This window comes from Mirounga angustirostris, unplaced genomic scaffold (assembly GCF_029215605.1).
Source record: "Mirounga angustirostris isolate CCGP_5_RB_7025 unplaced genomic scaffold, mMirAng1.0.hap1 SCAF_5, whole genome shotgun sequence".
Taxonomy (NCBI): domain Eukaryota; kingdom Metazoa; phylum Chordata; class Mammalia; order Carnivora; family Phocidae; genus Mirounga; species Mirounga angustirostris.
Genome location: NW_026991713.1, coordinates 96,418,131 through 96,434,457, shown reverse-complemented (window position 1 = coordinate 96,434,457; position 16,327 = coordinate 96,418,131). Strand labels below are relative to the sequence as shown.

General features: G+C 51.1%; 1 protein-coding gene across 8 annotated transcripts in view; it reads right to left on the bottom strand.

Annotated features, from left to right (window-relative positions):
* CHD4 (chromodomain helicase DNA binding protein 4) overlaps positions 1 to 15,646 on the bottom strand; it is a 30,334-nt gene extending 14,688 nt beyond the window's left edge. For 5 of the 8 annotated variants that reach the window (XR_010411615.1, XM_045873984.3, XM_045873986.3 and 2 more), the window contains exons 1-22: positions 15,520 to 15,646; positions 14,465 to 14,642; positions 10,783 to 10,904; positions 10,360 to 10,575; positions 10,016 to 10,134; positions 9,653 to 9,894; positions 9,269 to 9,396; positions 8,886 to 9,021; positions 8,554 to 8,732; positions 8,128 to 8,367; positions 7,066 to 7,269; positions 6,740 to 6,945; positions 6,251 to 6,382; positions 6,074 to 6,170; positions 4,989 to 5,180; positions 4,308 to 4,508; positions 3,980 to 4,117; positions 3,579 to 3,700; positions 3,311 to 3,484; positions 2,818 to 2,959; positions 2,600 to 2,731; positions 2,367 to 2,484 (exon numbers count right to left, since the gene is read on the bottom strand). Coding sequence is in view for 7 of the 8 variants with exons in the window: in XM_045873984.3 (XP_045729940.1) it covers positions 2,367 to 2,484; positions 2,600 to 2,731; positions 2,818 to 2,959; positions 3,311 to 3,484; positions 3,579 to 3,700; positions 3,980 to 4,117; positions 4,308 to 4,508; positions 4,989 to 5,180; positions 6,074 to 6,170; positions 6,251 to 6,382; positions 6,740 to 6,945; positions 7,066 to 7,269; positions 8,128 to 8,367; positions 8,554 to 8,732; positions 8,886 to 9,021; positions 9,269 to 9,396; positions 9,653 to 9,894; positions 10,016 to 10,134; positions 10,360 to 10,575; positions 10,783 to 10,904; positions 14,465 to 14,564 (3,340 nt within the window). In the remaining variant the exon portion in view is untranslated. The remainder of the gene's footprint in view (positions 1 to 2,366; positions 2,485 to 2,599; positions 2,732 to 2,817; positions 2,960 to 3,310; positions 3,485 to 3,578; positions 3,701 to 3,979; positions 4,118 to 4,307; positions 4,509 to 4,988; positions 5,181 to 6,073; positions 6,171 to 6,250; positions 6,383 to 6,739; positions 6,946 to 7,065; positions 7,270 to 8,127; positions 8,368 to 8,553; positions 8,733 to 8,885; positions 9,022 to 9,268; positions 9,397 to 9,652; positions 9,895 to 10,015; positions 10,135 to 10,359; positions 10,576 to 10,782; positions 10,905 to 14,464; positions 14,643 to 15,519) is intronic. The other 3 variants (XM_045873989.3, XM_045873990.3, XM_045873992.3) reach the window with 2 other exon arrangements.
* Positions 15,647 to 16,327: the final 681 nt, after the last annotated feature.

Sequence of the window (16,327 nt, the reverse complement as noted above, 5' to 3'; positions counted from 1 at the left end):
CATCAGATAGATTTCTAGCATTTATTAATGATCAAAAATCTTACATTAAGGGGCGCCTGGGTGGCTCAGCTGTTAAGCGTCTGCCTTCGGCTCAGGTCATGATCCCAGGGTCCTGGGATCGAGCCCCACACTGGGCTCCCTGCTCCACAGGAAGCCTGCTTCTCCCTCTCCCACCCCCCTGCTTGTGTTCCCTCTTTCACTGTGTCTCTCTCTGTCAAATAAATAAATAAAATCTTAAAAAAAAAAAAAGTGTCTCCTGAACTCCAATTAATAAATGTAGAAGGCATGTCAGAAATACAAAACATCATCAGGCAAACACCACGGTAGTAATCACTGTAAGCAAGGTCCACAGATGGATGCTGAAATCAATGTGCAAGTTTAAAGAGAAAAGGTGCATGACCATAGTCTCGAATACCTCCCTCATCCAGTTATGGAATGGGTAAGTCATGGGGGTGAAAGGCAGACACAGAGAATACACTCAGTAATACTGTAATAGCGTTGTATCACGACAGAAGGCAGCTACACTCATGGTGAGCCTTGTCCAATCACTACCTTGCACAGCTGACACCAATGTAACACTCTTGTGTCAACTATACTTCAAATTAAAAAAAAAAAAAAAAAGACATTTATCAGTATTAATTCTAATGGGAAAAAGAGTAAGTTTACCGTCGAGAAACTAAGTAGATACCACCTGAACTGAGTGATCAAGGTTAACATCCCCAGTAATGGGACATTAGCAACATCATATCCTCCCCCTGATATGATGCAATGAAAAGAATACAGCACTGCTTCTATGGCATTCTTGCCCAAAATGTCTACTAAGCTCAACCTGCTATGAGAAAACACCAGACAAACCCAAACTTAAGATATTCTAGGGGCGCCTGGGTGGCTCAGTCGTTAAGCGTCTGCCTTCAGCTCAGGTCATGATCCCAGGGTCCTGGGATCGAGCCCTACCTCAGGCTCCCTGCTCCGCAGGAAGCCTGCTTCTCCCTCTCCAACTCCCCCTGCTTATGTTCCCTCTCTCGCGGTCTCTCTCTGTCAAATAAATAAAATCTTTAAAAAAAAAAAAAAGAGAGACATCCTATAAAATAACTAACCAGTGATCCTTGCAAGTACCAATGGCATGAGAGCAAAGGAAAGAATGAAGAACTGTCACAGATATGAAAGAAACACAACAACCAAATGCAATGGGGGATCTGGTATTGGACCCTGAAATATGGAAAAGGACATTAGGAGGAAAACTGGTAACATTCAATTAAGATCTACAGTTCAGTTACTAGTATGCCATCAATCATCACTTCCTGCTTTTGACAGTTATACTGTTATTATGTAAGCGGTTATTATTAAGAGAAGCTAAGTGAAGAATATATATGAACTCTGAATTATTTTTTCTTACTTTTAAGTCCAAAATTATTTTATTTTTTTATTTTTTAAAGATTTTATTTATTTATTTGACAGAGAGAGACAAAGCAAGAGAGGGAACACAAGCAAGGGGAGTAAGAGAGGGAGAAGCAGGCTTCCCGCTGAGCAAGGAGCCCGATACGGGGCTCGATCCCAGGACCCCGGGATCACAACCTGAGCCAAAGGCAGACGCCTAATGACTGAGCCACCCAGGCACCCCCAAAATTATTTTAAAATAAAAAATGAGGGGGTGCGTGGCTGGCTCAGTCGGAAGAGCGTGCAACTCTTGATCTCGGGGTCATGAGTTCAAGCCCTACGGTGGGTGTAGAGATTAATAAAAAAATAAATAAACTTTCTAAAAACTAACTTAATCAAATTAGAAATAAGAAGGAGGAGGAAGAATGGGAGGAGTGGCAGCTACGGAGACAGGTATGCCACATATTTGCGAACTGAGCTTGGTAAAGTCTTGGTCCCTCTCTGGGACTCAAGATACAACGAAGAGGGTTAAATAAAATGCTCTTCGTGTGGCAAAAAGAATGAAGACTCCAAACGGAAAAAAAAAAAATCTGCCAGGAATAGTCCAAAACATCCTTTCAATCAAGGCATTCAAAAGCTTTATTCTTCCATATCACAATTGACAAAAACTCTAAAGAACCATAAAGAAAAGCAGACAGACAAAAACAAGTGATCCAGGAGCGCCTGGGTGGCTCAGTCGTTAAGCGTCTGCCTTCGGCTCAGGTCGTGATCCTGGGGTCCTGGGATCAAACCCCACATAAGGCTCCCTGCTCGGCGGGAAGCCTGCTTCTCCCTCTCCCACTCCCCCTGCTTGTGTTCCCTCTCTCACTGTGTCTTTCTCCGTCAAATTAATAAATTAAAAAATCTTAAAAAAAAAAAAGAACAAGTGGTCCATACAAAGACATGAGTAAATGAGAATGCATGGACTAAAACCACTCCCTCCCACTTACCATTGAAGCGATCAATGGCCTCTTGCCGCATGTTCCCAGTGATCCCACCGTCGATACGTTCATACTTATAACCTTCATGTTCCAAGAAATCCTCCAACAGGTCCAGCATTTTGGTCATCTGGAAAAGGAGCACAGTTCAGTGAAGGGGGAGTCAGATGACAGTTGCTTTCCTCGCGTCGCTGAGGGCAGTCTGCTGCTTTCTCCTCAAGCTCCCAGCCCAGCCCACACAATACCTGAGAGAAGATGAGTACACGGTGCCCACCCTCCTTAAGGTTCTTGAGCATCTTCTGAAGCAGCAATAATTTCCCCGATGCTCGGATGAGGGCACTGCCATCATACATGCCATTAGGCATTTTAGGGGCTTCCTGAGGAAAGAAGCCAAAAAGAAACAAACTCTGAGCCAAATGGAGCAACTCCAGCGCAGCGGGGGCCGAGAGGAGACAGGGCGTACCATCGCAGCCACAGGGAAGAGGTATGGGTGGTTGCAGCACTTCTTCAGATCCATCACCACATTTAGCAGAGAGACCTGGTTGCCACCCCCTCGAGCATTGAGTGCTTCAAAATTTCGAGTAAGAATGTACTTGTAGTATTTCCTACATGGACAAGATGGAGAGAGAAGTCAGACTCGAGAGCCTTTAGAGGACTCTTAACCTTTATACGACTCATGACACAGTCCCAAGGTCTGAGACCTTCCTTCCAACACATCTCGCTTTAGGACCTAACGGCTGGAAACCTAACAGGCACCACCGCCAGCACCATCACGTGAAGGAAAGTATTTAACTACATAAGAACTACGGCATGAGGTTTCTGTGTGATCTCGCTTGCTCCCGTCACCAGATGCCTGGCAGCAGAGTACAGGAAGGAATCAGAAACACTGTGCAGACTAGTAGGTGTCTAACTACTTGGACAAAATGGAGTCAGTGCTTCTGTCCCTTCTGACTCACTTCTGCATAGGGCTCAGCTCCACGCGCACAATCAGTTCTGTCTTGGATGGCATATTCTTGAACACATCAGCTTTGAGCCGCCGCAACATATGAGGGCCCAGCATGTCATGCAGTTTTTTAATCTGGTCCTCCTTGGCAATGTCGGCAAACTCCTCCAAGAAGCCTTCCAAGTTGCTTCAGAAAGAGAAAGGAAAGTGATATAGGAAATGGGCAACAGGAAGAATTAGAAGCAGAATTATCAGCTGATTATGGAGAAACACACACTTACTGGAATCTCTCGGGGGTGAGAAAGTTGAGCAGATGAAACAATTCTTCTAGATTGTTTTGTAATGGAGTCCCGGTCAGCAACAGCTTGTGTTGGAGTGAGTAACCATTTAACACCCGGAAGAACTGGACAAGCATATGGAGAAGGTGAAATTCAATGAAAAGAGAAATCTGGGAGATGTCTGCAAACCTGAGCTGTTTCACTGCCCAATGGTTAAGCCTCCACTCCGCCCCCCCCCATCTCCATCCCCCTTTTAAGGCCTGGCCACCAAGAGCAATCACAAGTGAGGAGGGAAGGCAGAGACTATTTGACCCTTTCCTCTCCTCCCAGGTCCTCCCCTTAAGGAGTAGGTGGTACTAGAAAACTCAAACCGGAGGCAATAACCTCCCTCCCTTCAGTCTCACCTTTGACTGATTGTTCTTGAGCCGATGCGCTTCATCCACAATGAGGCAGGCCCAATCAATGGAACCCAAGATAGCCATGTCAATGGTAATCAACTCATAGGATGTCAGCAGCACGTGAAATTTCACAGATGCCTCTTTCTGCACAAAGAGGCAACCTGGTCACTAACGTTCAACCCCTCCAGTTAAGGTTAACCCAAGGGACTTATGGGGTTTTCCCTCCTCCCAACTGTTATCCTTCCGCCTCACCGCAGGGACTAGAGTCAGAAGGAAGCCGACTAAGCCCGCAGCAACAACTCCCTCTAGGGTGGTCTTCCTCCCACTGAGATACCTTCATGCGAGAGGCTTTCTTGCCACCACGAATGGCATTGTCTTCAAAGGAGAACTCATTCTCTCGGATGATGGCACGGCTGTCTTTGTCACCCACGTAGGTCACCACATACATATCTGGAGCCCACATTTCAAACTCCCGCTCCCAGTTGATGATGGTAGAAAGAGGGGCACTCACTAGGAAGGGGCCTTTGGAATGACCCTTGGAGAAAGAAGAGAAGTGGCGGAGTAAGGACTGCGGGCCCCAGCACCCATCTCTACCACTGCCCCCAAGGCCGGCTGAGAACTGGCATGTGTGCTACTACTCCTACCCTCACCTTTGTCTACGCAGGAGAACGCCTGGCCTACTCCTTCCCACTGCACACCCACCTTTACAAAGAGTTCAGAACCCGACCCCATCCTGTAAATCTTTCTGTGCTAATTCCACTCACAACTCTGCTTATCTCAACGGGTATTTGTTCCCCTAAGACTGAGGCTCTATGCATTCACCAATGATTCTACCCGGGGCTCCATCCCTTCAGTCCATCTCTGTGTACGTGTGTCTATCTTACTGTCATTCAACAATGTTCTTCAAGTTCCGTGACCAATTTTTTCCTTCCTTTTTCTCTCTCCTCAAGAGCGTGAAAAAACCACAAACACAAAATACCCACACACAAAACAACTAACAGCCCAGCGTTCCTACCTCCTTGTAGAGAGAATAGAGGAAGACTGCTGTCTGGACAGTCTTCCCAAGGCCCATCTCATCAGCCAAGATGGTGTCGGTGCCTTGAGCCCAGGAGAAGCGCAACCAGTTCAAGCCCTCCATCTGATAGGGGTGCAGGGTTCCACCCGTAGCATCCAGGTACTCTGGCTGTCGCTCATACTTCACTGTTGGCTGAAGGATGAAATGAAGGAAGTCAAGAGCTGGCAAGGAACTCCCTTCCTTGCATAAGACAGCAGATGCTTGCTCCTCACACATCCTCACTAGATCCTCAAGAGCCACAAAGAACTGTGGGAAAGAAGATCCTCAATGGCTACTGTAACTTTGCGTTTGATTTAGGATCCTCCAGGAAGCAGGGGACTAATCCATCAGACCGACTGAGATCTTGGTCCTACAGATCTCTGAAGGAAGACAGCATCATATAGCCTCCCTAGCAATATAGTAATTCTGCTAATCAAGATCCACCAGGTCAATAATCCTATGTTCCTCCTAGAGTCCTCTTTTTTTTTTTTTTTAAGATTTTATTTATTTATTTGACAGACAAAGAGAGCCAGAGGGCACAAGCGGGGGGAATGGCAGAGGGAGAAGGAGAAGCAGGTTCCCTGCTGAGCAGGGAGCAGGGAACCCGATGTGGGCCTGGATCCCAGGACCCTAGGATCATGACCTGAGCCAAAGGTAGATGCTTAACCGATTGAGCCACCCCCACATCCCTAGAGTCATTTTTTTAACCTTAACAGTCCTTATGTTCTATTCCACAAATTAAACCCAGACAAAATAAGCCATGAATTAAGAGTCAGAAGACCCAGGTTCCAATACAAGCTTCATAAAAGCTTAGTTGTGTGACCCATCCCTAGGTAACACTTTCTCAATCACAGAAAATACCATCTCCTATGTTTTTATTTTCCTGATGATGCAAAGAGAAAGTGACGCTGGCATTTCTGTCGTTCAGAGGTGTGGACAAGTGGGGAAGCCGTCCAGCTCGGACACTGCCACTGGCAGAGCCGCACTACAAGCACCATCCAGAGACTGGAGCACAACCGTACCCTCCTCCTTCTGCCCCAACTCACATCAACTGTAGGAGTTTCAGGAGGCCTCTCCAACTTCCTCAGCTTCACCTTCTTGAGCTTCTTGCCTGGTCGTCCTTCCTCACCCCTCATTAACTCCCTAAAGAAGACAGACATCACACAGCTACCCAAGGTCCTTCCCGGCAAGAACCAACTTCACACCTCAGCAAAGCTACCCACCTGTGGTTCCAATAGCTCTGCTTGAACAGGTCGTAGTCCTGTATTTCCACATCCTCGCTCTCCCAGGATGCCTGATCGTAGGGCAAGTCCCGCCACTTGATCAAGTAGTGGACATGGCCCTTCTTGTCCACACTGAAAGGTCAAGGAGAAAAAAATCCTCACAGCCAGAAGGCCACTTCTCACTCTCAAAAAGTGCCCAAAATGCACGTTCCAAACTAGACTTCTAAGAAGGCCAGATGCCACACGTATTTAGAATCTCTACCACACCAGTCTCTGGACCTAAAATTACACCTAATCTATAGTTTTCTCCTATGGCTCAAATACCAAGATTCAGTAAGATAAGAATAATAAAATGACATATCTCTTCCAAGTTTAAATCACCGTGACATCCATTTTCTTACTCCCTTTGGCAGCAGTCTTCCAATGGATATGCTGCCTGCCTCCAGTACGCCCAAGACCACCACCAGTCTGGCCCAGCTCCACTGGTACCTGTGGTTGAGAATTCGGTGGATCATCATCCACTCAGGTTTTATCCCATAGCGATAGAAGCGTTCCTCCATCTCTGCAAATTTAGGGTCTTTGTTCTTGCGCTTCCGGCTCTTCTCTTCATCACCACCAAAGTCCCCAGAAGGTGGTTCGTCCATATCATTCTTCCGCTGATAGTTTCGGAACATCACTTGACAGTGCAGCTCCAACTGCAAGCAGGAAGAGACATCAGCCACCATGGAGTGGCATCCGCTCCTTCCAGCCACAAGGCCGTTTCTCATGACCCTCTTCACTGCAGCCCCCAGATCTCTAGCCTATCCCAGGTTTACCTGCAGTTCAGACACCCAGGAGCAGTGCCAGTAAGACATGCCTTGCCATTTCACAAAGAACTGCCGCTCTGGCCGCCCCTCCAGGGGCTTGGGAGAGGGAGTATTGGGATCAGCATCTGGAGGCCGAGGCACTGGTGTGGGAGATGGTGGCTGACCCCATTTCCAGATTAGAATCTTCTGAACTTTGCCCTTAAGAGCTGGACACTGACAGAAAAAAAGAATTCAACAACAAATCATTACCAAGGAGAGGAAATGATACAGCCCATAGCCTCAACCTTATCAAGGGATTATTAAAATCTCATTTCAAGAGGTGCCTGGGTAGCTTAGTCCATTAGGAGTCCGACTCTTGGATTCAGCTCAGATCATGGTCTTGGGGTCATGGGATCAAGCCCCGCATTGGGGCTCAGTGTGGAGTCCGCTTGAGATCCTCTCCCTCTCCGCACCCACCCCTATTCGTGCTCTCTCTCTTCCTCTCCCTCTCTTAAATAAGTAAATAAATAAATAAAATTCTTAAAATCTCATTTCAAGAAGGACCATACTAGCTTAGAATAACAGAATTCCCTCTCCACTTCTGGACTTCATCCAGAATTTGAGTGACACTATCACTCCTATCTGTTTAACAGAGCCAGTAGCTAGACTTCAACAATAACCCAGAACAAGGAGAGCACAGAAAACCCACAGACCTAGAGCCCAGAATTCCTCTCATAAGCAACTGAAAAGCAATTAAGTGACCCTATTAGCCATTCTAAACTACCAAGACCCCAAGGCTGGGTGTGAAGACAGAATGGATGCCCTAGGCTAGATGAACACTGCTTTAAGAACACCCCTTAAAAGAGCTGGCAAAGCATCAACTCTTCTGTTCAAAGTTAATCCTACATTTTCTCAAAGCTATCCCCAGACTACATGAGAAAGGAAAATAACCTGTCTCAGGGCTAAAGATAAGAGTTCTCCAATGACCTCTCCTGCACCCCAGCCCCCGAAAGCCTACATATAAAAGAGGTATACCCTTCTGCTAGACCACACTACCCACACCTCCCACCTTGGCTGGGGTCAGTCACTCACCGTACAACGGGGACAGAGCCATTCGCCATTAGGGATCTCTGGAAGTGGGGGGTTCAGGCAGTGGATGTGGTAGGATGAAGGACAGGTGTCACAGCAGAGCAACTCCCCACCATCCTTACAGACACGACAGAATTCCATATGGTGGTCATCCTCCTCTTCTGGGTCTCCTCCAACCTCTTCCAGGATCTCCTCACCCTCCGAATTGTCCTCTTTAGCCTCCCACTGGATGCCTTCCTTCTCCTTCAGTAAAGGACCACAGAGTCAGATTATTACCACCCCCCACCCACCCAAGTCGGAACCACACCCAACATTCTTTTGAATGCTTCCCAAAGTCCACACCAGCAACACCACCCAGGCCCAAAAGATCTCTATCACCCCACCCTTCCTCTTGAGGGTTCCAAAGGGCCACAATGGCCAGGTACTTACGCAGTGTGGGCAGCTCCACTTGCCCTCAGGAGCCTTCTCCATATCTGGATCCAGGCAGACCATGTGGTAAGCTCGGGGACAGGTATCACACAGGATGATCTCACCGCCTTGCTGGCACACCTCGCAATAGTCCTGGTGGTCTGTCTCATAACCATCCACAGCAGTCACCTCCTCCTCGCCTGGGCAAGGAAGAGGGAAAGCCCAGTTATTAGAAAAAAACTACCTCCCCCCACCCCTTCTAAAATAAACCCAACCCCGATCTCCTTAGGGAGATTCTTCCCCAGTCATCCCCACCCCATCCCATCACACACAGACCCAAAAAAGAAACACACCTTTCTTTTTCTTTTTAGTGGTTCGCAGTTTCTTGCGGCTGCGGCTACTGCGGCTGGTGGAACCATCAGAAACGGAATAGCTATTGATACTGGCATCGTCGAAGTCAGACTCTACATCCAAGTCATCATCCTCACTCTGGCAGAATGAGAAGAAAGAAGGTCAGCGCTTGAAGCCAACAGGAAGGAGAATGCTAGAGAAGGGATCGCTCTTACTAGGGGTGCGAGAATCCCAGCAAGGACGGTCAAGGAAGAAGCCTAGTCCCCGTGTTCTAGGGCCAACAGTCCCCACTCTTACGTGCCTACTGCGAAGGCTAGACCTGGACATAAGGTTAACGTCGTACTAGATAGGGCACCCTCCCCACAGGCATGGGCTGGGCTCTCACCGAGGATCTCTTACGCTTAGAACCAAAACCTCCCAGCTTGATTTTCAGGGGAGCTACTTTCTTGGGTTTAGGCTTCTTGGCATCGGGTACACGAGGGCTGCCCTTGGGCTTCCTCCGAGCATTGGGACCTAAAATCAGAAGAGCACAAGTAAGATTATATATTCCAAATGCACGACAAGGCAGAAGATGGGGAAGATAAGACAATGTTCTCCACCTGAGCGGGCTTCCCTGTGCCCAGCTTCCCAAATTTCCCTCGTAAATCCAAGATTCATTTCCCCCTCACACTCCTCTATCTGGAGGCTGACAGAACAGCATCCCCATGCCTCCTCTGTCTTCAACATCCCACACCCACACCATCCCGCCTCGCAACGGGTCCCATTTCACCTTTGCCCTCCTTGGTCTTGGCCTTGCGGATAGGCACCTCCACAGGGGGAGGAGGTGGGGCAACTTCAGTGGCCGTCACCATGCTCTCCACCACAGCCACCGCCGCCGCCGCCGCCGCCGCCACTGAAGCCCCAGAACTGCCTTTGAAGGGATTGTTGGTGCTGAACTCACGCCACTTTGCACCCAAAACCATCATCATCTTGGAGACAGCAATCTTGGGGTTTTTGGCAGCAATGAGAGGTCTGGTGGAAAAACGGACAAGAACAAAGAGGAAAAAGTTTAAGAATAAAAGAGAGAGAAAAAGAAGCAAGAAGATATTATACAAGCACTCTCCTCCCTGGGGCCCAAGACCCTCCTGTTTACCGGACAAACTGGCTGAAGGCCTTGTAGTTGGTGAGGGTGCGGTAATCCTCCTCTGAGAACACATGGTCAATGTCTTCCATGCCCCAGTCTTCTAGGAGCTGAGCGGAGGATTTAGGCTCCTGCAGAGAGAGCAAGGTCAAGGACCTGACACCTAGTGCCCACACTTGCTAAAGGGAACCTGAGCTGAGATAAAGGCTTGCAAGCCCAGGGGAGGGGAGAGGAGAGAAAATCATTACAAACGGGGAGAGAAGACACTCAAAGGGGCAGTGCAGTCTCTGGGGGACAAAGGACAGGGACAGGACTGTCGACAGCAAGCATGGAGGACAGGACAGAGGTCAAGGCACCTTTGAATCATCGTCATCATCATCCTCCTCCTCCTCTTCCTTCCGCTTGGATTTGCTCTTCTTTTCTTTCTTAGGTCCAAGCTTCTTCTTCTTCTTCTTGCCAGGGGTATAGTCGCTGCCCTCACTGTCTGAGCGCAGAGCCACCTCTTCCTCCTCCTCCACAAACTCCGGCCCCTCCCCAGAGCTGTCCCCCAGCTGCCGGCACAAGAGCATACGCTGGAGCAGGGAAAGGGGAGAGGGAGAGGGAGACAGACACACACATGCTACACACATGCTGACCTCAGGACAGCCCTGAGGCTCATCCCCAGGACCTGGGCCCACCACTCTAGAAGAAGAAACAAACGCCCCCCACCCCTCAACCGTTCTCATCAGAGCTTCTCCCTTCTTCTTCTTATTCCCCAAAACATCCAGTCACCCACTCACCTCCTTTTTTTGGCGCTTGCTCTTAGGGATTTTAGGGTCCCGAGGTTTCTTAGGCTTTTTCTTCTTCTTGAGCTTTGGAGTCTCTGCTTCTGACAAATCCTCTTCTGGGTCCTCTTCATTTTCTACATGTATTTGGCAGAAAGAGGCAAGTAGAGAAAAGATCAATAGCAAAAGGTTAGAGCCTAATCCAGAGGCTTTAGACTATTCCCCCACCTCTTGTCCCAGATTCCACTGAAGAGAACTGCTATACTCACCACAGAAGGAAGCTGATACTCAGGACAAAAACAGACAAAGAGAGAGCTGTATATACCCAAAATAGGCCTGTCAGGCCAGATCAGGCCCACCTCGGGCAGCTGTCCAGACCCTTGCCTCCTCTCCCTCATCCCTAACAGGAGTCCTCTATATGTTCACCAGTGCAGCTGAAGCAAGCTGCTTAGAATTAACCAAATAAGAGAAATAGGTCTAGCCCTCCTCCAACTGTCCACCAAATATCCTACAAACCAGGGAATGAAAATGAAAGGTCCTACCCATAAGGCAAAAACGAGAGAATACACCTTCACTACATTCCCAGACGCTATCAGTCCAGGGGTCCCAGAAACCACACCCTTCACTACCCACTTCGGGTCATCATTGCTTAAAACCACCAGAATCCTCAAGCCCCAGGTTCAGTTGTCAGCCCAATATCACACCCACTCCCAAACATAATTTCCTTTCCCCATCTCCAGCTCCACTGCTCCTCCCCAGCTTCTCCTGGGTCAGTAGCCTCTTCTCCCCAGGGGCCCAAATCAGCCCAGCTGTCACCATCTCCTCCACACACCACCCCCCCATCCTCCTCCCATCTGGCTCCACCTCCTCCCCTGGCTGGGAGCACACACAAAGCCTGGGGTAATACTGAGAGCTCCTGGGCAGGGATAGGTGGGAAGGGGCACAGAGGGGGAGGAGAAGGCCAGGATGCAGCTTCCTTTGTAACTAACACACATTCACACCACCTCCCTCCTCCCTCCTCTCTCTCCTTCTTCCTAAGCCACCCCCGCCCAGGGAGGGGGGGAGTGGAGAAGGGAGTGGAGAAAAGGAGGGAGTGCCTCACCCACTGAGGAGAGGGAAAATGGCTCCTGACCGCAGAAGCCAGCCCAGGGCACCCAGCTGCCAACATAGGACAGGAAGTAGCAGGGGAGGGGGGTGGGGTTGAGAGAGGTAGCCGAGGAAAGACTACCCTCACAAAGACTTCCCAAATTACTACCTGGCCCCAGGTCCACATGCCACTTCTCCTAACACCTATTCTGGGATGACACAGTTCTCAAGAGGCCACTCTTAATGTCCTAGGCAAGGAAACCCAAGACAAACATGAAGGGTAATACAAGAGGGACTGGGTTACTCCCTCAATCGTAATTATTTCTCCAATCATCAAAGCTAAGATTTAACAAAGGCTCAGTGGAGCTATGATCAGAGCATACAACCTTCTCAAATTTTTGATATCCAAAGTATTTACCTTGAGGAACGGGAGCCCACGAGAAGTCTCTACAACTCAGTTTCCTCCTCACCACCTACCTCCCGAAGAGTCCAAGCCATAGATCCTAAACCACCTCTCATGGATTAGTAGGAGCCACCTAGCCAACAGATGGGAGTGATGTCTACACCAAGAAAAAAGGAGCAGCACCTGGACAGTGCTGGACAACAATATGCTTCCTTCAATCCTACACATGCTCTTCGCCCCTGACCCCACAACTAGCCCTAAAATGCTTCTGGCTCCGCCCTTCCTGAGCAAGGCAGATACTAGGGAACATGAGACATTAAGCTTGACAAAGCACCATCAGCCTCCCCCCACTCAGCCCAGGATCAGGCCAGGCATAAGAAAGCCCCTCCCATTCCCTTGGGAATGGAACACCAGCCTGGATCTCACCAGAAAGAACCATTTTCTTCAGGCTTCTCCCCAGCAATCCCCATGTCGTCCCCCTCACTAATCAGTTACAGCTCTTGGTTCCTCGTCTCCCTTACCTCCATAAAAGCTGGATATAAGGACAAACCCACGCAGGTGAAGGGGATACCCATTCTAAGACCCCCAAACTTCTCAGGCAGATAATGTGCTGAGACAACATGCAGCAAAGTAGCTGAGACATAAAAGATTTGGGAAAGGGGCAGGAATGGGGTGTGGCAAGTGGAAAAACTGGGTCATGCTACAGCTTGGGGCAGAGTTCACCCTGGGAGCCTGCACAACTCCCAATCAACACGGGGGCAGCCCCAGACCAAGGGGCCAATGGGAAGCCAAGATGTGGAACCAACATTGGCTGGATAGCACTACTACTCCTCTGGCCCCTCACAGAAAGGATCAGATCATATTACCTGTACCACCACCCCACCCCCACCTTGGGCAACAGCACAGAAATTTGCCACCTTGGCCTACACAGTGATGAGACTCAAGCCGAAGTTTCTTATCCCAACAACCGAAGACTCAGGAACAACACTGACCCCTCTCCTAAGTGGCCTCAGTTTCAAACGAAGACTTCCAAACTCAGAAGACACCAAATGTAGAAACATCTTTCCCAGACCACCTCAACTTGCTGCTAGAGCTAAGGAGAGACAAGGCAGAAGTGAAATATGTTTGATGGGAAACAAAAAACAGGACCAGAAAGCTCCGGAATTAAAGGAAAAATAAACATAAGCAGAGAAGATTAAAAAATAGCATGGAAAAAAAAAAAAAGCTTGAAAAAAGGTCAAGGAAACAAGTAGGTGACTTAGCTAGAAGCTCTTTAAAAGACAGACGAAAGAGACATCCACTTAGATGCATGACATCAATCACCATTTGAGAAGGGACAAGGGCTACTCCAATCAGGCAGGATGATTCTAACCATACGGGTTTGGCCAGTCCAAGGAGCCACCCCCAAACACAGACAGAACAACCCCCAACACACCTACACAAACACTTCATGCCACCAGCCCAAACCCTAGGCTCCCTGCAGGGAGGCAGAAGCCTCTAGGAAAAAAGCCTATATTATGTCCACTTGCCATGGGAAGGGGGGGTGCCCAGGGTGTCACCTCTGTTCTTTTGCCCCTCCCTAGTATATCCTTCAGGCTGTGACATCCTACCCCTAGCCCCCATCATTTCCCCACTTGAAACATTCCAGCAATCTGCCTGGCTAAAAGCGCTGCACATCCCAGCTGAGGAGCGCAATTCAAACTTCACACAGTTGAGAAAGCACAGAAAACCGGTAACTGATCAGAAGCTAAAAATAATCAGATAGAGAGTAACCAGCACTCCCTTTCTCCTTTCCACAGCAGCAACCACAGGATCCTGCTAACACAGATGACCTGCAGATCTCCAACATGCAATTCTCAACACCCACCCCCCCACACCCACCCCGCCTCCAGGGGTCCCAGCCACCTGCATTCCTCCATGGACCCACACAAGGTAAGGTCGGCCAGCCCAGAGAGCTCCCTCAACCGGGAATTGCATAGCATTCCTGAAGACAGTGCAGCAAGCTTGCATCTCGGTCCCAGAGCCCAGGAGGCACATGGCTTCCACCCCCTCCCACAAGAGCTCCGCAGAAGGGAACCACTCCCTTCGGATGCCCTCCACCTCAGACTCTGCACAGAGAGAGAGAAAAACTCAACCCTGCCTCACCAGAGTCGCTAGGGAGGGCCCACATGCCTCCTTCCTGCCCTGGGCCCTTGGGGAAGATGTTACCTGGGTGGGGTGGGGGCAGGCTGTTGTTCAAAAGTGCATCCATATCTTCCTCCTCGCTGCCCGCCGAGCAGGGGGACGGGGAGCCCAGGCCCGACGCCATCCCCTTCCGCTCCCGGCCAGGGAACTGGCCCAGCTGCTCCTGCCTGCGGCCTGGGGCCCTCTACACTGGCCCGAGTCACTGTGCGGGGGAGGGGGGGAAGAAAGAGAGAACAGTCAGTGACGCGCACTGTCCCCCTCCCCCACACCCACCCGCTCTTTCCGCCCACCACCACCAGCGGCCCCCCCACCCCAGCCACCCTAGCAGGGCACCCGAGCCACTCAGGCTGAACTTAGTTCCACACTCCTCGAGGGCAGCCCGGAAGCCGGCTCCCCAACCGGAGCCCCCCGGATGAGCGGGAGCGACGCCCCCGAGGGCAGGCTGGTGCAGGCGTGGGGAGGGGGAAAAACCAGGCTGGACCGAGCAGGGTGTGACGGGGGGGCGGGGAGGGAAGGGGGTCCGAGTGGCCACGGCGCGGGGGGGCCCGGGGGAGGCGGCAGGCGGCGAGGCGCTCGGGGACACAAGGTCACTTGGGGGTGGGGGGGCACCTCCCTGCGCCTGGGGAGGGGCCAGTCCCCAGACAGGGCAGCTCTCCAAAGGCTGTCCTCTGGGACAACTCAGGTTCTCCGGAGGAGCTGCGGGGCCGAGGGGGCGTGGAGGCTCGGGCGCTCCAGGGGGCTGGAAGCTGGGACGCGGGGGGTGAGGGAGCGCCCACCGGGCAGGGGGCCGGGCCACGTGTCCCGGGGGGCAAGTGAGCAAAGGGCGAGGGGGCGGGCGCCGGGCATTGTGGGAGACCAAGCCCGAGGTGGGAGTCGCGGGGAGCAAGACTCGGGCCGGCTTAGGGCGGGGGTGGGGGGGCAGGGCGCCCTGCAGGCAAGGGAAAGGAAGGGTCGGCTCCTCTGGGCAGGGGGCGGTCCGCGAGTCCGGGACGTCTGAGGAAGAGGTGGGTGGAGGGATGAGCTTGGGGGCTGGTCGGGCTGAGAGAGGCGTCTCTTTGGGAACCCCGTGCTCTCCTCACCCCGGAGCCGCCGCAGGTCGCGCTGGGTCCGGCCCGGTGTCACTCCCGCTCCGGCTCCTCCTCGCCGCGGCCGAAGGGGGGAAAATGGCTCCGGCTCCGGCGTCGCCTCTTAAAGGGCCCGAAACACCGGCCGGGAAATCCCACCGCACAGGCCCCGCCCCCCCACGGACAGCCCATAATAACCTCAACCAACTCCAACCCCCCCCCCTCCACTACCGCCACCCTCCTCCCTAGGTCTCCCGGGCAACCCCCGCCCCCTCGTCGCTCAGGCAACCGTTGGCCACGCCCCCTTCGAGCGCGCGCGCGCGTGTCACCCGGGCAACCACCCACCTCCTGGCCATCCCATAATACACACGGACACCCCCCACCACCACCCCCCCACACACACACACTCCATACACCTATATGCCAAAGCTGTTGACATCTCATAATATTGCAGACCTTTTGCAACTAACCCTTTCCCCACCTCAGACATCCCATAATAGCCATCCTTTGCCAACTTCTTCACTCTTGGCCCCTAATGCTAACATCCCATAATAATTCGTCACCTCTCCTTCCCCATGGCCATCCCATAATAAGCACCCCTCCCAGCACTTCAGCCTCACAGCCCATAATACTCATCCCCATCCCCCACAGACATCCCATAATAACCACTCTTCATCCACCCCCAATTTGATATCCCATAATAGTCAGAAACTCCCCCCACCACCACCACATTACAACAACGGACACTTCGGCCTCCTCCCACACACATCCCGTAATAATCAGTTTCCCACTTTCTATACTGACATCCCATAATAACCAACCC